The sequence below is a fragment of the Kockovaella imperatae genome (assembly GCF_002102565.1).
Source record: "Kockovaella imperatae strain NRRL Y-17943 chromosome Unknown BD324scaffold_12, whole genome shotgun sequence".
NCBI lineage: Eukaryota > Fungi > Basidiomycota > Tremellomycetes > Tremellales > Cuniculitremaceae > Kockovaella > Kockovaella imperatae.
This window is the reverse complement of record NW_019028952.1, coordinates 455,485-475,589: the sequence shown is the minus strand read 5'-3', so window position 1 is coordinate 475,589 and position 20,105 is coordinate 455,485. Positions and strand designations below refer to the sequence as shown.

Sequence of the window (20,105 nt, the reverse complement as noted above, 5' to 3'; positions counted from 1 at the left end):
TGTAGCGGCTCGGATCGGAGGCTCTCTGAGCGGTGCTTGACCGCCAGTTTCCTGTATATATTTTTCCTGTGTAGCTACAACATACGACATATGATCATTCTCCTCTCGAATACACTAGGCTTGAAAAGCATGCATGAGGTTATGTTTTCCTATCGACGACACTGAACGTACAACAATTCTGCCTCCTTCCCGCCTAATAGTCATCCATGACTTCGTCATCATCGCTCTGAGCCATCGTGTCGCGCCCTGCGTCTGAGGATCTGGGTGTATCGGCAGGTACGGGCGGTTGACCGGGATACTGGGGTAGGACTGGAGGAATGTCGTGATCACCAGGCTCGTGGGTCGCTGCTGTATGGCCATTGGAAGCGCTCTTGTCCATCGAGGAGTGTTCTAGTGGTGGAGATTGTTGGTGAACGGGAGGGACTGTCCCCGTCGATTGGATATCGGAGGGCGGAGGCTCGCGGAAGGAGTGGGAGGTGGGCGGAGCTGGGGAAGCTTGTGCTGGATAGGGAGACGCCCTCTTCACATCCCTGAGCGCGACACGTCATTTTCTGTCGGCCTCCGCGGGATAGGACTCACCCATTGGCAGATTTTTGATGACGAAGAGAATTGATGCGCTCCTCGAACTGAGCGATCTTTATCGCAATGAGGTCGTTTTCCTTAGACCGAGAGACGTCAGCACGTCCAGTCAGTCGCAAGGCTCGATATCCCAGCTGATCATCGCGGACAAGGAGGTATCACTAAGGACCCTCCTCATAAGACGATCGCACTCAAGTCCAGCAATAGTAACCAATCACTTACATCCTCGAGCTCGTGCACTATCTCCTTGATCAGGTGGAATCGCTCTATTGGGGATCAGCTCTCTGGGGCAACATGGGAGAGGCTCTGACTCACCGTTGTACATCTGTTCGGCGTCCTCTGGATAAGGCACCATTGTCCCCTCCCCCCGGTTGGCTAGAGGATGCGCCGGAATATCCTCATGATGTGGACGACTGTCCATTTTTTAATGAATCAGTGCTGTACCAGCAGAGACCGCGAATGCCGAACGCAGTTGAGCACCTTAGACTTCACTGGCCCATCGTTCAGTCCTCCTCAGCCTCGGGATGCTATGACTGACTAAGGTGTCGAAGGAGTAAATATGGAAGCAGAGCACTGAGAAGGAAAAAGATGGAATTGAAAATGTGGTTTGAGCCGAGGAGCAACTGCAAGATGAGACCGTGACACAACATTCCGTTTGACGTCGACTTGATCAGGTGCTGATGATGCATGCACGTCCAGAAATCAGTCTTTGAGTTCGACTACCTCGCCATGTCCTTCGACCCACGGCCGACATGCCTCATAGAAGCGTTTGAGAACATTCACCCCATCGTCTCTCTCTCCCGCCTGGATCAGGCGCTTGAAATTAGCCTCGCTGCCTCGCTTGAACCAGGTGATAAAGGCGGCGAGCATAAAGTCTTCATAGCATGGCTTGTCACCTGCCAGGAACGGAGACGATTCGGTTGAATGGACGAACAGTTCGGCGAGAGCCTTGAGCTCCTTGATGAAAGGTTCCCAATCATCCTCCGGGTTTTCCGCTCCCCAATCTTCAGGACTTCGGTTCTGTCCTAATGGATCGTCTTTCGCTCGATCCTCCACAAAGTAGACTTTTGCCCTTGGGTCCAAGATGCTGGGGATGCTTGGTACGACGATATTGTGTCCCGCACCCCAAGCAGGTGAGAGAAGCCTGACGAACCGCCTCATCGTCACTGTCGTCCCATCCTTCGATGTATCCTCATCTCCCATGGGCAGCAAGAAAATGGGAGGATCAGGGTACAACTTGTCCAATAGCTCCGAGATGGTTCTCGAATCCAACATTGCCTTGATCACTTTGCCTTGTTTGTCCCGGATGAGAATCGCTGGGAGTGTCGATCTCGGTGGATCATAATTGGTATTCAGAGGCAGGTCATACTTCTCGCCAAAGGCTCGAATGTCGGGATATGAGATGTAAGATTCTACGTAGGGTATCTTTTTGTAGTTCAAGACCATGCGGACTCTGACTGTATTCGGTGACCATGATCTGTCGACGCCTGATCAACGATGTGTAAGCTTGTAGGGCAGCCAGTCAGGTCGTCACCCACCCTGTAGCCGAGATTCGATGTCCAAGAACTGAATCTGATCTATCTGGTCTCTAGTAAGTCCCTCCATGGGCATCGCTGAGAGGGCAAAGCGAGTTGACAAGTGCAGGCTGAAAAGCAAGGACCGATCTATATGGTCCTGATAGTCGTGAAGAGCTCCGGGCTAATCCGACTTTCGGATCCCGAACAGGTCCGGGCCGAACCCCGCAATACACGAGGAGAGTGGATTGTAAGATATCCACTGGCGCGAATATCCAGTACCGGACCCTCGGAACTGAGCGTCAGGATCTCGTCACTTGTGATCCCCCAAGCCCCTTTTGACAGCGTCCTGACTCGGTCACCGCGCTTGACGAGGAATGTAGGAGTGCCGCGACGAAAACGTCGAAAGCCACGATCTGGACCGGGTAGATTGGTTTGATGGAGCTCTTCCTTTCTTCTACATCTTGCTTGATGGAGTCAACCTCCACAAGGTAGCTTTCAAAGTCGTTTACAGCCTTTCTCGTGCGATTTTCAGAGTAGCAGATGCGCTTGAGTTCGTCGATGGTGCGCGTTCGATCAACAGAGCTTCCCGTTCCGCGTGTGTTTATCGAACGTTCTCGCGAACGATGTCGATCAATCGTTCCCCGAACGAGACGTTGTACAACTCGCATCCGTAGAATCGTCGGCCTACGTGCCCTGGATGTCATGCACTTCTACCTGCGTGGTCAAACATGGGGGCTGACAAACCAAGCGGGAAAAATCTCTGGTTCCCAGAGGTGACAGATGCATTCTCTACAGTATCTACACTACAGAATGTGTAACGTCTGATGTCTGTGCTGGCTTATAGAATGAGGCAGACGTGGCCGATGTGGGCTATGGGGAAGTAGAGGGCTGTTGAACATGCCTTCATTCACAGAATCCTCAGTGGGAACTCGCTGGTTCATGATGCGTATCAGCTGGGAAATGGGCCGTATATCCTCTGCTGGGCATTGAGAAAGCCTCAAGAAACCAGGGCCAGTCGCCGTCTCTCTCAAGCGTTCCCTCTGTCTGTCATTGAACATGTGAATGGTGTGTAGGCAGAAATGTGGCATCGCCACTCAATGATAATGACGAGAAGGATTGATGATGATCGACGTCATTTTCAGGAATTCCGCAACCGAGAGCATTCTATCGTTCATTGATTGACCATTGTCCCTCTTGCGCTGACGAGCAAAGCTAGAACGATGGCCACGACACCTCAGCGAGTGACTCGGTCCAAATCTACCTCCAACACTTCCATCGTCAGTTCCAATACAGTCCCTGGTCCACCTATCCCAGCCCGAGACACATCCACCAAGCTCGATGCTGTTCACTTGTCCAACCCGTACCAGGTGGATCTCGTCATCCCCTACTCCATCGCTATAGATCCCAGAGATAGAGCCAAATCCCAGAATGATATCAAAGAAGGCTACGAGGTGCTACTCAGAGCGTTGGAAGGTGAAGGCGGACTGCGAGTCGCTAGTAGAGCTGGCAAGTCTGGTAAAGGAAAAGAAGAAGTATGGGTCTTTGTCGGTGCAGAGGATGAGAAGATAGAAGAGCTGGTCGAGATAGAACAGTGAGTTTATTCATCTCCTCTAATGTTTAAAGAGATTCAAGTTGACATACATCGGCAACAGAATCATGGACAAATCGCACAACCTTCCACCCTGTTCTCACCCAAATGGCGCATCACCCGCTACTCGTATTCGCCTCCTCTACGACCTCTTGACGAGTCCTCAGATGCAACATGGACTTGGTATCACGCCAGGAAAAGGTAAATGGAAGCGAGTCAAGAGTATCATGGCGTTGCACGATGAAGAGGCAGACAAGGATTGGATAGAAAAATGGACACTAGGGGGTGATTGGAAGATTGGCTTGATGACGGATCTGACGGATAAGGAGAGCGAAGGTCTGGCGAGGCATGTGAGTCACTTCTCTCATCCATTCCGTGATGAAGATGTCTGACGATTTCTGCAGCAACCCCCTCCTGTCCACCTCTACTTCAACTTTCTCACTACCTACACATTATCGCTCCTCCCTCTATCCGTTATCTCGATCCTATTCTACTTCTTCACCGCCCCAGAATCGTATCCTCCGCTTTACTCGATCATCCTCGCTCTGTACTCTACCATCTTCGTAGCCATATGGCGTGTGAAGGAACGCAAATTGGCCGTTCAATGGGGTACGAAAGGCTGTGAATCCGTCGCCGTCGGTCGATTGAGACCTGAATACGTTGCGAATATGGGATTAGACCGTCCCGGTCAAAAAGGCAAACGAGTGATCGATGTCGTGCGTGCTGGTGATGACCTCAAACGAGACTTCAAAGTCGCTGCCTCGATCCCTATCATCGTAGGATGCGGACTCATCCTCGGCACAGTCATCATGTGCATCTTCATGCTCGAGGCGTTTGTCTCGCACGCTTACGATGGGGTGGGCAAGCAGGTCGTCGTGAGTCAAAGTCCAGCGTGATGCCAAGTCCCGTTCTGACGTTCCTGTAGCCACTCTTCCCAACGGCCATTTTTGTCCTCGTCGTTCCCCAGATCACCGGTCTCTATCAGCGTCTGGCTAAACGTCTCGTCAAATGGGAAGATCACCCCACACCCGTCGGTGCGGACAAGAGTCTGACAGCAAAGACCTTGTGAGTAGAAGAATGAACGAACGAACGAGCTGACCAGGAATGCAGCGCAATGAATGCGATCGTTGCGTACCTGCAGCTGTTCCTATCTGCGTGAGCTTAGATGTTTAGATAATGCGTTCTGGGCTGAACGCGCTCCAGCTATGTCTACGTGCCCTTTGGACCTTTTATCATGGCGGCTGTCCAAGGTCAGCTGTCTGGCTCGAAAATTGAAGGGGAGAGCGTAAAATTTGCCAAGACGCCTGAGCAAGCTGGTCTTGGACCGAAATCGAGCGGTCGTAAATTGGCAGCGATCAAAGCGGGCAGACTACGAGGACAGCTCTTTGCTTGTGAGTCTTACCATGATGATGCTTCGCCGAAACATGCTCTCAGACACGGTCAACGGTCAAGTCATCAACGCATTTACCGAGCTCGTCTTGCCGTACATCATGAATCGGGTGGATGAATGGAGATCAGGCAAGAAGACCATCAAGGAGGTCGTCTCGGTCCATCAAGCCGGAGAAAAGCTGCCGAAGACGCCTGAAGAAGTTGAGAAGAAGTTCTTACAGAAGGTCGAGCGGGAGCTCAAGCTGCCGGAATACTCCATCTTCAGTGAATCTGATCTAAGCTCAGACAACACGGTTGACTGATGTTGCTCGTCAGCTGATTACGCCGAGATGGTCACTCAATTCGGCTACGTGACTATCTGGTCCATCGTGTGGCCTCTCGCTCCGCTGTGTGCCTTTGCCAACAACTACTTTGAACTCCGAAGTGACGCTATCAAGATCACCAGGCACGTCAGGCGGCCGATTGGCGATCGGGTGGAGACGATTGGCAGCTGGCTGGAGACATTGGTGAGTGCACTTAGGGGAGATGATACTGATGCCTTTAGAACGTTATTGCGTGGATTGGAGCAGTGACCAATGCTACGTTGATCTACCTCTTCCGACCTTCAGCTCTATTACCTGGACAATCACCTAATCCCGAAATCCCATCCACAGGATCAGTCTACCTTCATAAGATCGTCTCAACATATGACGTGTCACCAACATGGAAGATGATCTTACCCACGCTCGTGCCCCTAGCCGCCGTCGCTTTGACAGCCTCACACGGTTTTATCATTCTCCGCTGGGCTGTCGAGTATATAACTGAAAAGGCGCTATGGAAAGGAAGCGAGGAGGAGATTCAGATTCAAAGATTGGCGGGCGATCATGCCGACGTCAGCGAGCAGCTGGCAAAGCTGGAGAAGAAGCAGTACAGGGGATGGGCTGTAGGCAAAGGCTTCTGGAATGGTGGGGAAGAGGGTGCTAGGGAGATTGGCAGGGTGTCCAAGGCAGAATGATTATCATCAGCTGGTTCAATGAGGAAAAGTTTATAGAAGCTGGTCACGACGTTATTACCATTATGACTTTATACATGTGTGACTGTCGCAGAGAGCGGAGCCATATGCGGCCAACTATGCCCGTGGTGGTATTTTGGGTCCGACCCGGTTCAGAGCTGCGCTTCTGTTTCAATCTCTCCTCCCATCTCCTCCGCCAGTAACAATGCCTTCTTCATTTGGTCCTCTTCGCTCTCTTCAGATCCATCGAGGGTCTCTGCGGTTGAAAACTTAGACACCATTTGCGGGCCAGTGCTTTCCGCTGCAGCGCTCAAGAGCGACATGCTGGAAACAGTGGGTTTCCTATAGTGGGTGCCCGGGGGTGGTGGAAGTTGGTCCACAGGGATCAAATTGATCGTTCGGAGATCTTGTAGGTCATGCGAGACTAATGTACCTAGTCGAGGGGGAGATGATCGACTGATGATCTCGGATCGAACGGGCAGTTTGACCTGAATGAGTTTGAGAGCTGGATAAAAGGCCCCCTTCATATCAGTGACATGTTCTTGTCGTTTCTAATCAATCAGAGCCCGCGTGGCTTAACTGACCGGCTTTAGCCACTTGTTCAGGCATACCTCCCGGCGCTCCAATCTCCCAAATGACACGACCAGCAGGAACTCTGCAAGGCGGGGACGGGGACGGGGACAACCCAATCAGCACGAAAGCAAAGGCCAATGACGATTTTCTCTGTGATCCGCCTCACCTGCAGGCCCAGAATTCAAAGGCACCTTTTCCCTTGCCCATTCTGACCTCGTTTCCCTTGACGCAGATGGGTATATCGGGGAATACTCTCAAGTACAACTTGAACCCTTTGACGGGTTTCAATTTCTTTCGTAAGGATTCACGACATGAATGAAGGACAGCAGCGGATAGACGATGCGATTCGAGGATTCGGAGTCCATAGTTTCCAAATTTGACCGTGGTCCCTCGGATCGAGCCACCCTAAATTGAGCAATCATCAGCATGTTCATCCGTCTGAGCAATAGCCTGCTTCAAGACGAATTTGTGTCGAACCCTCCCTCCCACAAAAAAACTCACGATGGGTAACTATTGCACGAAACGTTAGCTTTTTGTTTGGAACCCCTGCCAACACTAGAACTCTTCACTTACATGGATAGGTAGACCCTTCTGGGACTTTCTATGCTTGGTTCTTCTCGGTGCCAATACCTGCTTCAATCCACGGGTCTGCGGTCGCTCAAGAGCAGGGAATGAAATTCGGTTAAAGGAGGAAGAAGATGCGAGAGGAGGTAATCGAGTCCGAGAGGAAGAAGCGAATGAAGATTGAGCTATGGAAGCGAGGGAGGTGAATGGTTGACGGAGGTAGGATAGCATGATGCAAGCTTTCTTCAAGTCTGGCGGGTCTCGCGACGACGAGAAAGTATGGTCTCTCAAAGTCAGTGACAAAGTTGAGCTTCAAGGTGGTGGTCGATTTCAAGTGCCACGGTCGGAAATAGCCGGAGATTTGAGCTCTCGTCCATCCTCGATCCATCCCTTCATCTGCTGCTGCTGCAGTGTAACTATTCCAAAACAAGAGTCTCTCTGCCCAGCATGTCCTATGTCATAGCAGGCAAATCTATCAAGGTGAGTTAGGGTGCTCCGCCTCACTGTCAGCGCACAATTTGTTGAGCTGACCATGCAACAGAATGAGTACCTGTGAGTCATAGGCGCCCTTGCTGTTTGTCCATCATACACCCGCTTGTAATCCTACTTGGTCATAACCGTTCCCGACGATTATTGTGGCCTCTTGATGATGACTCCGATACTCTTGCGAACGATATCCAGCTGACAGTCGCACCCAGTGCCCTCGGTACCATTCTCTTGACTGGAGGTGGAGCATACGCCTACAAAGCGAGCCAGAGCTCTAAACCTGTCGTCCCTAAACCCGCTGCTGCTTCTTCCTCTTCCTCCTCCAACACGGATTCAGACCTTGGAATCACGACCGACTCCAAAGATGAATTAGACTTGTGGGTCTTGCGAGCTAGCTGAGGAGAAGCTTGCTGACGGTTGCCCTAGCATCCGCCAATTCGTTGCTGATGCTGAGAAGGAGGGGAAAAAGCACTAGGTGTATAGGCATTGAGAACCAGCGTTAGACCCCCCCTCTTCGGACATGCAGCATTGAGGACTAGACAGGAATGGTCAAATCCAGGATACACAAGGATCGGAGGATTCACGAGGGGGTTTTAAGAGTCTCGCTGAGCGCAGACTGCGATGATGAGGGAAGAAAAGCTGCATAAAGTGGTGATACAGTAGAGATCATGTTCCAGTGGTTTCTAATCGAGAACCGCTACCCTTGTGCCGCCCTTACTGATTGCTGTTATTCGCGGTCTGCACCGCATGAGGATCCTGTCCTTGAGCCTGAGCCTGTGCTTGTGCATTGGCGCCCGGAGCACCCGTCATGAAACCCCACAGTGACCCTTTCATCTCTGCCAATTGTCTTTGCTTATCCTCCTCAATCATCCTGCCGAGTATCACGTTAGTGATCCGATGACAACGCTGCGAAGCCTAATGACCCACTTGGCAAACTCTTCAGCGTGATCCCTCCAGTACTTTTGTTCTTCTTCGTACTGCCTCTGAGCGATCGCTCGCTTTTGCTCCAGATACGTCATGGGCTCTTTGGGCCGTTGCTGGCCGGGCTATCAAGTGGATTTAGCGTCTGTCTCCGGGCCATCAAATGGATCAATCACTCTCACCGCTGCGACGCTTCCAAACAACGAACTCAACATACCGGTCCCACCTCCATGCACATTTGTCGGGTGTTGCCGTCTCCATTCTTCCAAAACTTGTCGTTTGGACTCTGCCTCCTTTTTGGCGTATTCTACGGGGATATCTTTCCCGCGGTACAATTCGAGAATAGGTCGAACATCGGGCGGTTGGAAGATGCCAATAGCTGGGATGAGAAGAGGTCAATTGGGTCTAGATCTTGAGAGTTGAGAAGCGGACTTACATTCCAGGAACGGAATCATCTCTACCAAACCTCTGTCACCCATGTTCCCCTTCCACGGTTTGATGATGACCGAGTTTTCAGGTTGGAGTGCCGAATGCTCGGGGTCCGTGTCGAGGAGAATGACCTTGGATAGGTCTCGATTGAGGTAAGAAAGATCCTAGACAGAGTTGGCGGTCTCTCTTATTGCTGCGTACGTTGTCGTATCAGACTCACCTTGACAGTCTTGCCTCCTGCCGTTCGGGTCGATTCGCGGAATAGTTTGTAAGGGATGTAAGCTTGGTAAGGATCAAGCTTTTCAGCTACTGGCGCGGCAGTCTGAGACGCGGACACGAAACTTTTAGCGTGAATCACTAGAGGAGGTATCAGCTAGACTCACGTAGAGAGGTTGAGTGGTGAACAGGACAATTTCGTAAAACTGTGAGAGATAGGCCAAAAAGTAATCGGCTCCTGGCCTCTTGGCGGTCTTCCATCCATTCTGGCGCTGCGAGCACATCAGCACCCAAGTTGAGATCAGACAGACCGAGTAGTGGTGATCCACTTACATCCCACGTGGAAGACACCAGCATGCCCTCCAGATCGACGAGCAAGGTGTATGGTCTCTGATGAGGTGGTGGGAGAGGATCCGGTAAAAGAGTCTTGAAAGCGGGTTTGTTGAATACCTGCACGGGACACGATGAGCGATCATGAAGGGATTCCTGTTATCGTTGGCTGGCTGGCTCACATCAAACGTTTCCGACAGACTAGCTTTGAATCGTTTCCACTGACCATCGATGCCTCCGGATCCCTATGAAGCATCACGAACGATCAGTCCGACATACCTCCATGCCACGACCTTCTGTAAACCTTACTCACCCCATCATCCGTCGCACCCTGAAAGAGAGCATATGCTATCCCACTGACGACCAATCCTCCTGTTCCGTACCTCAACCACATTCTCCTCTGCCTCTCGATACTTGAGACGTATTGTTTCCTGCCCGCTCCCGTCCGCTTAGGTCCCTCGGACCCTTCCCCTTCTCGTTTACGTTCCTCTATCCTCGCAGACTCTGTCACCGTCTCAATGTTAAGCGATGGAAGATCTCTAAGGTCCAGTTCCTCTGGCGCATTGGTGTCAACAGCGGTATCAGAGGCAACTCCAGTACTGGGACCAGATGCTGAAGGTGAGGTTGAGGATGAGGATGACGAGGTGGGTTCTGCAGGCCGATTGACAATCGGGTCAGTCAAGGGAGCCCCAGATCCCGCGGTTATGGGAGCACCATTCAAGGACGGTGGTGGTGGAGGAGGGCGCTCAGATGGACTTGGGGAGGTCTTTGCCTGAGCAGAAGGCGGCGGCGGAGGAGGAGGAGGCGGCTGCCTTAAACTACCAGCTGCAAGGTCATCTCCCCTTTTCTTCTTGAGCAGAGTCGCAGTGGTGGATATGGGTCGATAAGGCCGAAGAACAGATGTCGACGTAGAGGCGAGTAACCTACTGCTCGCTGCTCTCAGCATCGTTGAGTGATGTGTCTATGAATGCGATACGAGGCGATATCGAGTCTCAAGTCCTAAGTTGAATTTTCGTCATTAGGATATTGCATCAGATTTTCGGTGGCGCGAAGAGCGAACTGTGGCGAGTGGCAGAAATGTCGATACATGGTTAGCTGTCCCGAGTGAGTCCAATACGTATGGTAGCTAAGGGGAGGTCTCATGGATGGTCAGTAGAGCACTGGAGCAAGCAGATGGAGAAAGGGGAAGGCTTCCTGCTCTTCAAACGGATCCATCCATCCCGTTTGGATCCACTGCTCGAATTGCTCCTGTCTGTTCTCAGCAACTTTTTCGATGGCCCACGGCCAGCTCGTCCCTTGAGGACCGAAGATCTGGATCTGGGTCTGATGAGATGGAACTTTCGGAGGAACTTGATCAAAACATGGAAGAAGACAGAGAAGCACATGGTCTACGATGCGATCACATACTGAATATCTTGGGAGGCTCTTGACGTGTACACACGGTTAGGACCCTGTAGGCCAGAAAGATCTCTTGTAGCAGCGAGACAGGCCCAAGTAGGTCAATCGTTCTTCTCAGGGACGAGCACAGCTCTCCGCAAAGTGATCGAGGTTGACATGCTTCCCTTCTCGGCATCATTGGAATGGATCATTTGCTGAATAGGTCTGAGATACACAGTACGCTGATACACGATCTTGATGCCCCCAGGTGCAGGTGATCCAACCAATCAGCCAGCCACCCATGCATCATGATATCCACTTCACTGGGTAGATAGACTGGGCTCCAACCATCTCGAGCCAAGATAGACACTTCCATGTTCACTCGGCATTCGCCGATGGCTACCTTTTCCCCCCCTCCCCACCCCGTCGGCCGATTCCTGCGACAATTGTGAATGCCACGTGGTTCAGGGTCTCCTCTCAGTTTAAAACTTCCGGCGAGATTAGGATCCCCTAAACTCCTCTGCTCCCCCGCCCTTCCTTGCCCCCTTTTTTACCCTGAATCTGTGTGTGTGTGTGTGTGTGTGTGTGTGTGTGTGTGTGTGTGTGTGTTCGCTTCGGCGTTGTTGAACCAGATCCCCGTCTCTCACTCGAATAATAATCTGATTATTTCCTCCCCCCTCGTACCACTTTTGCCATTCCATTCCATTCCTATCTCTATCTATCTACTCTTCGCCACCTAACACTCCATACACACAGTCAGTCAGTCGTTACATCGCACAAAAGGAGAATCAAGGAAGCTCGTACGAGAGGTAGAAAAATCTGCCATCCCACCACGCGTGTTGCTCCGAGGCGAGAGAGAAAAAAGGGAACGAGAAAATTTGGGGGGCAGGCCAAGAGACTCGTCTATAGATACATCGTTCGCGCGACTGGCTGCTGCTGCTATTGCTGCCAGCCAGTGTTCGCCACCTCAGCGCTATACAGGAATCATACAGTGGAGCTTGGATCTTGGCTCACTCACATCCCTCTCTACACTCACTTCCACCTCACATTCCAAACCCCCCGACCAGACCTCGGCTTGGAAAATCCGAGTTCTTGTTTCAGCTTCGGGCACGGTCAACAACAAATCAACGAGAGACTATAAGGGTGTCTTTGAACATCTTCTGGACGACATCAACTCTTGCATAGCTCTCTCACTCTCTCTCTCTCTCTGTCTCCACGCCAGGACCCATCTCACACCATGGATGTCATTCTGGAGTTCTGTGATGAATGGGCCTTGGACAAGGCCTATGCCTATTTCCTCCCATACCCTTCTCAACCCTCTACCATCATCGCTTCGACAAACGCCTCGGCATCCTCCCTGTCTTCCCTCTTCAACTCTTCCTCCTACGCTTCCTTCGCTTCTCATCTGCATACCCTCGATCCAAGCGTCAAATCTGGCTCACTCCTCCCTCGAGACAGCATCCTACGACAATGTATATCCATTTACACCATCGCGCTCGTAGGCGCTTTGATCCTGTACTACCTCTTCTGCTCCATCTCGTACTATTTCTTCTTTGACCGTCGGTTAGAACATCACCCGAGGTTCCTCAAGAATCAGATCAGGATGGAGATCAAGTCAAGCATGATTGCGGCGCCTTGGATTGACCTATTCACCCTCCCTTGGTTCCTCGGCGAAGTACGAGGTCATTCAAAGTTGTACAACAGGGTAGACGATTACGGTTGGGCCTATCTCGTGGCGTCAACGGTTGGATTCATGTTCTTCACCGATTTCAGCATCTACTGGATTCACAGGTTGGAGCACCACCCGAGGATCTACAAACACATTCACAAGCCACACCACAAGTGGATCAGTGAGTTTTCTGCTTGGGGAAGCATGCTGTGCTGTGCTGACTCGTGAAAGTGCCCACACCTTGGGCTGCTCTCGCTTTCCACCCAGTCGATGGATATGCTCAGTCCCTGCCTTATCAGTCAGTCAAACCTCTCCTTACTATATGGCGACGAGACAGGGTTGACGTTCCACAGCATCTTTGTCTACGTCTTCCCCATGCACCGATACCTCTACATGGTGCTCTTTGTCTTTGTCCAACTATGGACGATCCTCATTCACGACGGAGACATGATCACAGATCATTTCCTGGAGCGATACATCAACTCGCCAGCACATCACACCTTGCATCATCTGTACTTCACTTGTAACTATGGCCAGGTGAGTCAGAGAACGGCCTCTGGTTGATATCTCTTGCTAATTTCCCACCACAGTACTTTACCTGGGCAGACTCTTACTTTGACTCGTATCGTGCACCTGAGCCCGAGCTCGACCCTCTGATCGAGTCGTTGCGTATGATGAAGGAGAAGGGATTGATCGACGATGCTGGGAACGAGATCAAGCAGGAGAACAAGAAGACAAAGTAGATGGCGGGGGCGGTTTCTAGGCGAGATGTCTATTCGAGGAAGCGAGTCGGTCTGTGCGCAGACACCAGTCGCTGTGGTCATTGAGTGTCATCCGGCTCTCCGTCTACTCGCAGCCGCACTCCAACAACGACGACCTAATTTCTTTGCGCGGCACCGACGTGGGATACGACTCATTCATGGCGCATCGCATCGGCTTTCAACTGCATGACAGGGCTTGCCAACAATTCTTTCTTGGTTGAGTGTAATGTGATGTTGGGGAGAATAACCGTATAATACTAGAACAACTAGATGCATGGTTTGGTTTTTTTTTTTGGGAGATGACGAGGCACGGTCGACAGAGCGACTCGAAATGGGGCACCATGTCATCAGCCAAGCGCACTCTGAGGCAAGCTCTCGCTGGCTCGCTCGCTCAGTCTTCTACCACCTCGTACAACACTCTGACCCACTCGCCACATCCAGTACAACCGACCACTTCCACTGCGTCCTCCAGGTTTTTCGTGGTGATGACGAATTCTGAGGAACAGCGACATGGGAATGTGTAGTACAGTGGAGCGGTATCAATGTCCTCTTCCTCGTTCCTTTCGTGCTGGCCTGTCGTTGGTCCGTAATGCGGCGTAAATGCCTCCAGGGAGACTTCCAATGTGACATGAGGTTGACGAGGTAGAGCATGGCGGCCTGCAGCGCCTGGACCTCGAGACATCAGTTACGGGTCCTGAAGCACTGACCCCACCGTTTCCAGCAGCAGCATCGAACGCTGCCTCCCATTCTGCCCTTCGAATCGGATCACAAAGGACATACTTTGCCTCGTTGATCAGGCGAATATCAGGTGTCACAGGCGAGTCATCATCATCATTATCCACCGTTCTCGTTCTCGTCGTCGTCGTCGTCGTCGGCGAGATTGTCGATAATGATGTAATGTGAGTATCTGGTAGTGCTGCAGCACTCCTCCATCGAGATTGCTTATCTGGATGATGAACCAGGACCAACCGCCTCCAAGCCCTTATCACATCCTCCTGCGTTGCATCCTTGTCCAGTTCTAGGATCGCATAGTAGTCTACCGACCCGGTGGGTCGGAGAGACGTTATGATGGGCTGATAATCAGAGTGTTTGAATTCTCCACTTGACGATCCGTGGTCGCTGCTCAGGACTTTGCCTGCGAGATGCAGGTGAAGGCAGCTAGTGCAAACGCTACCTACAGCAAAGGGCAGGTTTGACCCTACTAGCTCTCCTCTTTTTAGTTGATCCTCCCGTTAAATCTTACCGTTCGCAAAAATTGATTCCACCCACCCATCATCATTGCACTCTCTCTCAGCATCTTATTCTTTCTTGTCATCGACTTTGAAATCCATAGCGGGGGGAAGTTTCTGCTTTCTGGCTTCTTGTACATCGCACACACACGCTTCCGATCTGGACAATTCTAGATACTTGAATCCCAACTTTCTTGGTTATAACATATAGAGACCGTGGATTTTTTTGGGAAAAAAGTGAGTGAATGAGTTGGTAGTAGAATTCGGTGCAATGGTGGCGAAAGAATCCATATCGATCATCGGGTCGATCACTGGACAAGAGCTATGGATTGCAGGCGTCGGATCCCTCTCTTGGAGGAGATCACGCATGCTCATCCTGCTGGACCGACCTCTGCGCTTGAGACCTGAATTCTACTCCATATGCTCGATCGTCATCTTGCTGATGGCCTTGTGCTGATGAAATCCCTTTCAAACAGAACAACGCAATCCACTCTCCATATTCATCGTGAGTTATTCAGGTCTACACCACCGCGACTCAACTCACACGTCTCTCGCCTTCATTAGATGACGGACGAAACGAAACATACCCCTTCAGAACAAGATACCCAAATGTCGAATGACATCGTGAACGAATCAGCAGCCTCAAAACCCGTCTCCAAAGACGATGTCTCAGGACCGGATTCATCAGCATCCAAAGCCTCAATCTTAGAGAATCCAACCAACGCTTTGCCTCTCCAACATCCAAACGCCAGCCCTGAACCGTCATCCTCCCATCCCGACCTCATCTCGTCATCATCCTCCGTTCCTAAATCCATCGAGTCTTCCATCGCCGCCGCCTCCGCCTCATCCAAACCACACTTTTCCAAAGCCAAATCCCAATCCAAATCCAAACCAAAAACCCGACGGGCTCGACCCAGACGGCGAGGCGCTGGAGAGTCAGATTCAGAGGATGAAACGTATCCGTCGGACGACGATTCGTTAACCAGTGCTTCGGACACCGCCGATTCTGACAATGAGGAGGAGAGTGGAGAAGACGAGATAGGGACAAAAGAAGTGACGGCCGGCAAGACCGCCAAAAGGGGCAGCGGCAAAGGCCCTGCGTTTGCCGATTCTCAGTCCACGAAACCCGCCGCTTGGGCAGACGACAAGACGGATGCCGAGGTGATCTCCTTTGATCAGTTTAATGGTGGCCCTGCGGATGGAGTCAAGTCTCAGCCGTCGGGGGCCAAGTCGAAAGGGCCAGAAAAGGTTTATACTGAGGAACAAACAAGGAGATACGAAGAAAGGAAAGCAAAGTTGAAGGAGAAGCAAAAGGCAAAGAGGGCAGAATTGAAAGAGGCGAAACGGAAAGAGAGGGAATCTGAATCTGCCAGTGCTGCTGCCAATCAGGCCAAGGGCAAAGGAAGACGCAGTGATCCGACGGAATCCAATCTCATCGCTTCGACCTCTGCTCTTGCCCTGGACGAGCCAGTGGTCTCATCTCGTGGTGTCGAGCTCTTACCTGACAAAGGGACCGATGCTCCGGCTCAGGCCGGGAGACGCAATTCCAAAGCCGCAAATGATCCGAAAGTCACTCCGAGGATCGGACAATTTTGGACACATGATCAACGGAATGAGACTTCTCACGGGGATGCATCCTCAGGTTTCGATCAAACCAGCGGATACGGACGGGGACGGGGGGGAAGCAGAGGTTTCAGAGGTGGACCAGGTGGCAGTGTGAGAGGTCGCGGTCGTGGGTTCCCGCCAGTTTTTGGCAGAGGTGGATTGGCGATGGCTGGAGGTGCTGCCGCTGGACAGAGAGGAGTGGAACTCGCACCTGAAGAGCCGACGCGAGGGAAGAAAAAGTCTGGAGAAGCTGGGGAATTGGAGATGGACAAGTTGTGGGCAGAAATGGAAGCAAAGGAGCGTGCGAGAGCGGAGCGGCAGGTGGAACAAAAACCGGCTGAGGACAACGAGGCGGATGCGAAAGAATCAGTTCCGGCAGAGTCAGCTTCCACGCCGGTTGAGGGAGCGGTTGCAAGCGCTGCTACCACGTCTAAACCTACCGTCAATGGCGCTAGCAAAGAAAGGGAGCAAAAGTGGGGACACGAGGGTTTCGAATCGATGAAAGCTGTGGATCAATTTCAAAGCAACAGAGGGTTCATGCGTGGTCGAGGAAGGGGAAGAGGCGCCTTTGCACCGGGTGAGTGAGCTCCTAGGCGTAGTTTTTGTTTCTTTTTTGACCGTAGCTGATTTCGGCCCTCCTACAGTACCTGGTCGAGGTGGCGTTCCAAATGTCTTTCGCCAACGATTCCCGCCTGCTTTTCGACCTCCTTTCGGTGCACCTACCGGGCCGAGGTCTGCAGCTGCTCAAATTATCCCTGCAGGTTCAGCCATTCAGTCCTCCTCGGTTTCTAAAACACCCGCCACTCCATCACGCTCCTCATCTGCCAAAGCTACGGAAGACTCCCTGACGCAATCTGGTCTTGACGATATGATTGCGCCAGTCTCTCAGACCGTCACTGTGCGTCTTCCAGGTGGTATAGAACAGATTGTCAAGCTTCCTCCGGCTACTACGCAAGCCCAATCTGTACCTATCCAGGCCGCTAGCCAAACTGCACCCTCTTCCTCTGCGCCGTCCCCAGTCCCACGACTCAATAGTTCAGGCGAGTTTGTCCCGCTCTCAAGTCGTACACCCAACTCCATACCCGAATTCATCCCCTCTACCAACCCTTCGCCGGCTCCTCAGGCGATTCCACAATTCACCGGAAGCGATCATGGGTCCATCTCATCCGCTGGCCCAGGTCCAGCCGTTCCGATCCCTACGCCCGGATACTTCCCTCAGGGCTTGGCATTGGGTCCGAATGGAGAATATTTCAACCTCGCTACTGGTCTACCTGCCGAATACTCCGCCTCCTCCGCGCCGCAACGTCAATTCTACCCTCAGCAACGATTTAACCATCAGTCGATGCAATCTCAGCAATTTTACCCACCCCCTCAATCCTACTCACCTGATCACTTTGGTGCAGGGGCACCTGCCGCTCCCCCCATGATGAACGGTCGATCCAACACTTCTACCGGTCCATCTAACCATCAACATCATCCTTCGATGCAAATGAGTGCGGGATCTTACCCTTCTCCGGCGGGTCAAGGCGTCTACTTTTCGCCTATCCCACAGGATGGAAGAGGATCACCATTCTCGCCTTATTCTCCTGGGCCTATGGGTTCAAGTGCTGCGAATGGCTTCTTCGCCCCTCCACAATCGAGAAAAGTGTCCATCAAAGCACCGACAACCAACTCGGAGGAGGTCCAGGGGAAAGATGCCCAGGGATCGAATCCAAGTGGAGTCAAGCCGAACAGCGATGCCGCCCAAGCTGCGCAGTCTGCTCAATATCTCGCAGCACAGGCGGCTGTAGCTCAAGGATACAATCCTTACGCATCGATCAATGGTGGTTATCCTGGGGAAATGATGAATGGCAATACTACGAACGGAATGATGAGCATGAACGGAGGAGGTGGTCAACATGGGATGTATTATAATCAATGGCAAGGTCAAGGTGGTGCTGGTATGGGCGGGGGTCAACCAGAGTATGGATATGCCGAGTATGGCTATTGAGTAGGACGGAGTTGCATGCTGTTACTAGTAGTGCTTTTGTGGCGTGTTGTTGCGCATGATAGGAAGAGATGTAAAAAGATGGAGAAAGAGTCAGTCCCCTTTGGCCGCCGCACCGGAATCTCCGCATGTCCGCGATCGAGGATCTCGGGACAATCCATCCTATGTGTGTTGCTTCATACGTTTGGCCGGCGTTGAGACAGCGGACCAAGGGTTGTTGAATCGCTTCGCTTTGCTTTCACGATGCTCGATAGAGCTCTTCGACCAGTGAGTCAGTCTATCACATAAGTTACCCAACCCTGACTGAGAATGTCAAGGTGAAAGAAGTAATTCTACAGCCATGTCTGGGCTTTATCCCGGCATCGTTGAGTCCTATGAGTATTACCTATCTTGGCTTTGCCATCGGACTGTCATCACCTCTGTTCGCCTGCTTGGGTAGTGACAGACTTGCGCTCATCGCTTGGCTTCTGAATCGCCTACTTGACGGTCTAGACGGGACAGTCGCAAGACTTCGGTCTCGACAGACATCATGGGGAGGATTCATGGATATTGTCTGTGATTTCACCGTACGTACAGTCACGAAAGCCACTTTCCTTAGATTCACCCTGTCTTCCTTTAGATATACACGCTACTTCCGATCGGAATCGCATACTCACCTTCCGCTCCTCTGCCAAACGAGACCATGTTACCGTTGGCCCTGCTCCTCGGCTCCTTCCATATCAACAATGTCATCTTGTTCTACCTCGCTTCTGCTGTCCCTCCGACAACGACAGTAAAGGAGATGACGTCTTTACAGATGATTCCTGCGCTCATCGAGGGCAGCGAGAGTTTTTGCTTCTTCACGATCATGATCTTGTGTCCGAGCTGGTTCAAGGAGATAGCGTATGGTATGAGTGTGTTGGTCGGCATTAATATACTCCAGAGGTCGTTGTTGGCAAGGGATGTCATGGGGAAAATGGTGGACAGGGAGAAGAAGAAGGAGACTTGACTTGACTTGAGCTGGAGTGGAGGAGGGGGGAAACAATAGACTGATAGAGTACGGAACGGTGTATGCAATGCGTGTGAGACCTTGCATTATCAATGTCCATACAACATGTTCATCATGACCCTCATCTCTCATATCTACAGACACCCTGTCTATACCTTATTAGATTCTCTTCCTCAAAGCCGCCTCAAACTTGTCTTGAACTCCTGCAAACTCGTCCAATTCTGCACGTGTGAACACGGTACTCATTGACTCGCCAGGTCTCTGAAGCAGAATACATGGCAATCGAAGTTTCTCCGCTTCCAAGTGTTGCTTCACCTGTTTCAGTTGGAAGCGTGTCAGAGCAAAGCAAAAGGGTCTTCCCGTTGTTCCCCCGCCACCTCAAAACTCAAAACTCACTGTGTTGTCTTGCTCCTCTGTATGCCACTGCTTCACGTTATACCTCTGTCCTGGGATGAACTCTCCACTCGTCAATTTCCCCTTGAGCTCTTTCCACTCTTTCCGCTCGCTCAATGATAATTTTGGCCCGTGAGTCAAGGTACAGGCTGAGCATGATTTATCGGTATCGCATCGCATATGAGCGTAGGCGTAAGCCGCGTGACCGAGAAGCGTTCCAGACGCATTGTACAGGATGTACAGGGTGGGATCAGTCATGCTGCTCCAGTGTGCTGTAAAAAGCTCTGTTTGTGGTCGTTGCTAGACGATGAGAGAGCGAGTGTGCAGGAAGAAATAGCAATTGCAATTGGAAACGGAACTCGGGCGGGATCTCGCTTAAAAGAATCGTCAGATCCCCTTTAAGCCGCCGATTGCCCAGTCATCTTGATCTCTCAAGTTGTAACACAGTCAGAGACTGGGATCATGGACATCTAACCCTCCTGACAGGTAGGAATATTGTCTACAGCCTGACTC

At 51.6% G+C, this 20,105-nt stretch overlaps 11 protein-coding genes across 11 annotated transcripts; 5 read left to right on the top strand and 6 right to left on the bottom strand.

Moving 5' to 3' along the window:
- Window positions 1–143: 143 nt before the first annotated feature.
- BD324DRAFT_633902 (hypothetical protein) lies at window positions 144–1,245 on the bottom strand. The gene is made up of 4 exons (XM_022016676.1): window positions 895–1,245; window positions 802–845; window positions 580–659; window positions 144–530 (listed from the first exon to the last, which is right to left on the bottom strand). The coding sequence occupies exons 1-4, from the start codon at window positions 998–1,000 to the stop codon at window positions 194–196; spliced, it is 567 nt and encodes a 188-aa protein (XP_021869318.1). The 5' UTR covers window positions 1,001–1,245; the 3' UTR covers window positions 144–193.
- Window positions 1,240–2,312, bottom strand: BD324DRAFT_633901 (hypothetical protein). The gene is made up of 2 exons (XM_022016675.1): window positions 2,118–2,312; window positions 1,240–2,066 (listed from the first exon to the last, which is right to left on the bottom strand). Exons 1-2 carry the CDS (start codon window positions 2,188–2,190, stop codon window positions 1,282–1,284), a joined length of 858 nt encoding a protein of 285 aa, XP_021869317.1. The 5' UTR covers window positions 2,191–2,312; the 3' UTR covers window positions 1,240–1,281.
- A 949-nt stretch (window positions 2,313–3,261) lies between these two features.
- Window positions 3,262–6,120, top strand: BD324DRAFT_633896 (calcium-activated chloride channel-domain-containing protein). Its single transcript, XM_022016674.1, has 9 exons — window positions 3,262–3,687; window positions 3,749–4,034; window positions 4,089–4,559; window positions 4,610–4,749; window positions 4,795–4,839; window positions 4,888–5,075; window positions 5,119–5,337; window positions 5,389–5,579; window positions 5,618–6,120. Exons 1-9 carry the CDS (start codon window positions 3,317–3,319, stop codon window positions 6,065–6,067), a joined length of 2,361 nt encoding a protein of 786 aa, XP_021869316.1. The 5' UTR covers window positions 3,262–3,316; the 3' UTR covers window positions 6,068–6,120.
- A 3-nt stretch (window positions 6,121–6,123) lies between these two features.
- Window positions 6,124–7,542, bottom strand: BD324DRAFT_633891 (ribosomal protein L10e/L16). The gene is made up of 5 exons (XM_022016673.1): window positions 7,211–7,542; window positions 7,139–7,147; window positions 6,804–7,042; window positions 6,649–6,719; window positions 6,124–6,569 (listed from the first exon to the last, which is right to left on the bottom strand). Exons 1-5 carry the CDS (start codon window positions 7,430–7,432, stop codon window positions 6,217–6,219), a joined length of 894 nt encoding a protein of 297 aa, XP_021869315.1. The 5' UTR covers window positions 7,433–7,542; the 3' UTR covers window positions 6,124–6,216.
- A 106-nt stretch (window positions 7,543–7,648) lies between these two features.
- BD324DRAFT_652813 (hypothetical protein) lies at window positions 7,649–8,162 on the top strand (the record flags this gene model as incomplete). Its single annotated transcript, XM_022018558.1, has 4 exons — window positions 7,649–7,681; window positions 7,743–7,753; window positions 7,900–8,064; window positions 8,114–8,162. The coding sequence occupies 4 exons, from the start codon at window positions 7,649–7,651 to the stop codon at window positions 8,160–8,162; spliced, it is 258 nt and encodes an 85-aa protein (XP_021869314.1).
- A 239-nt stretch (window positions 8,163–8,401) lies between these two features.
- Window positions 8,402–10,529, bottom strand: BD324DRAFT_582622 (hypothetical protein; the record flags this gene model as incomplete). The annotated part of the gene is made up of 9 exons (XM_022013570.1): window positions 8,402–8,558; window positions 8,615–8,733; window positions 8,785–8,987; window positions 9,045–9,201; window positions 9,258–9,359; window positions 9,421–9,525; window positions 9,587–9,703; window positions 9,766–9,818; window positions 9,893–10,529. The coding sequence occupies 9 exons, from the start codon at window positions 10,527–10,529 to the stop codon at window positions 8,402–8,404; spliced, it is 1,650 nt and encodes a 549-aa protein (XP_021869313.1).
- A 1,668-nt stretch (window positions 10,530–12,197) lies between these two features.
- BD324DRAFT_582666 (putative C-5 sterol desaturase) lies at window positions 12,198–13,372 on the top strand (the record flags this gene model as incomplete). Its single annotated transcript, XM_022013572.1, has 4 exons — window positions 12,198–12,810; window positions 12,861–12,927; window positions 12,983–13,166; window positions 13,220–13,372. 4 exons carry the CDS (start codon window positions 12,198–12,200, stop codon window positions 13,370–13,372), a joined length of 1,017 nt encoding a protein of 338 aa, XP_021869312.1.
- A 288-nt stretch (window positions 13,373–13,660) lies between these two features.
- On the bottom strand, window positions 13,661–14,559 carry BD324DRAFT_633874 (hypothetical protein). The gene has a single exon (XM_022016672.1). It carries the CDS (start codon window positions 14,070–14,072, stop codon window positions 13,782–13,784), a length of 291 nt encoding a protein of 96 aa, XP_021869311.1. The 5' UTR covers window positions 14,073–14,559; the 3' UTR covers window positions 13,661–13,781.
- A 1,567-nt stretch (window positions 14,560–16,126) lies between these two features.
- Window positions 16,127–18,335, top strand: BD324DRAFT_117647 (hypothetical protein). Its single transcript, XM_022011947.1, has 2 exons — window positions 16,127–16,801; window positions 16,869–18,335. The coding sequence occupies exons 1-2, from the start codon at window positions 16,390–16,392 to the stop codon at window positions 18,212–18,214; spliced, it is 1,758 nt and encodes a 585-aa protein (XP_021869310.1). The 5' UTR covers window positions 16,127–16,389; the 3' UTR covers window positions 18,215–18,335.
- A 119-nt stretch (window positions 18,336–18,454) lies between these two features.
- Window positions 18,455–19,199, top strand: BD324DRAFT_652809 (hypothetical protein; the record flags this gene model as incomplete). Its single annotated transcript, XM_022018557.1, has 3 exons — window positions 18,455–18,478; window positions 18,529–18,777; window positions 18,831–19,199. The coding sequence occupies 3 exons, from the start codon at window positions 18,455–18,457 to the stop codon at window positions 19,197–19,199; spliced, it is 642 nt and encodes a 213-aa protein (XP_021869309.1).
- A 159-nt stretch (window positions 19,200–19,358) lies between these two features.
- Window positions 19,359–19,850, bottom strand: BD324DRAFT_652808 (hypothetical protein; the record flags this gene model as incomplete). The annotated part of the gene is made up of 2 exons (XM_022018556.1): window positions 19,359–19,514; window positions 19,596–19,850. The coding sequence occupies 2 exons, from the start codon at window positions 19,848–19,850 to the stop codon at window positions 19,359–19,361; spliced, it is 411 nt and encodes a 136-aa protein (XP_021869308.1).
- Between the last annotated feature and the right edge of the window lie 255 nt (window positions 19,851–20,105).

What these genes read in the sequence shown, in the direction of transcription:
- BD324DRAFT_633902 (XM_022016676.1), bottom strand. Translation starts at nt 1,000, where the DNA reads ATGGACAGTCGTCCACATCATGAGGATATTCCGGCGCATCCTCTAGCC. An exon ending in TAGTGCACGAGCTCGAGGAT is followed by an intron (nt 660 to 801) that starts GTAAGTGATTGG and finishes TCTCGGTCTAAG; the next exon opens with GAAAACGACCTCATTGCGAT. An exon ending in CATCAAAAATCTGCCAATGG is followed by an intron (nt 531 to 579) that starts GTGAGTCCTATC and finishes TGTCGCGCTCAG; the next exon opens with GGATGTGAAGAGGGCGTCTC.
- BD324DRAFT_633901 (XM_022016675.1), bottom strand. Translation starts at nt 2,190, where the DNA reads ATGCCCATGGAGGGACTTACTAGAGACCAGATAGATCAGATTCAGTTC. An exon ending in CATCGAATCTCGGCTACAGG is followed by an intron (nt 2,067 to 2,117) that starts GTGGGTGACGAC and finishes ATCGTTGATCAG; the next exon opens with GCGTCGACAGATCATGGTCA.
- BD324DRAFT_633896 (XM_022016674.1), top strand. Translation starts at nt 3,317, where the DNA reads ATGGCCACGACACCTCAGCGAGTGACTCGGTCCAAATCTACCTCCAAC. An exon ending in AGTCTGACAGCAAAGACCTT is followed by an intron (nt 4,750 to 4,794) that starts GTGAGTAGAAGA and finishes CCAGGAATGCAG; the next exon opens with CGCAATGAATGCGATCGTTG. An exon ending in GCAGCTGGCTGGAGACATTG is followed by an intron (nt 5,580 to 5,617) that starts GTGAGTGCACTT and finishes TGATGCCTTTAG; the next exon opens with AACGTTATTGCGTGGATTGG.
- BD324DRAFT_633891 (XM_022016673.1), bottom strand. Translation starts at nt 7,432, where the DNA reads ATGCTATCCTACCTCCGTCAACCATTCACCTCCCTCGCTTCCATAGCT. An exon ending in TTTGAATTCTGGGCCTGCAG is followed by an intron (nt 6,720 to 6,803) that starts GTGAGGCGGATC and finishes CCCGCCTTGCAG; the next exon opens with AGTTCCTGCTGGTCGTGTCA. An exon ending in TGAACAAGTGGCTAAAGCCG is followed by an intron (nt 6,570 to 6,648) that starts GTCAGTTAAGCC and finishes CCTTTTATCCAG; the next exon opens with CTCTCAAACTCATTCAGGTC.
- BD324DRAFT_633874 (XM_022016672.1), bottom strand. Translation starts at nt 14,072, where the DNA reads ATGTCTCGAGGTCCAGGCGCTGCAGGCCGCCATGCTCTACCTCGTCAA.
- BD324DRAFT_117647 (XM_022011947.1), top strand. Translation starts at nt 16,390, where the DNA reads ATGGCTGGAGGTGCTGCCGCTGGACAGAGAGGAGTGGAACTCGCACCT. An exon ending in AAGAGGCGCCTTTGCACCGG is followed by an intron (nt 16,802 to 16,868) that starts GTGAGTGAGCTC and finishes GCCCTCCTACAG; the next exon opens with TACCTGGTCGAGGTGGCGTT.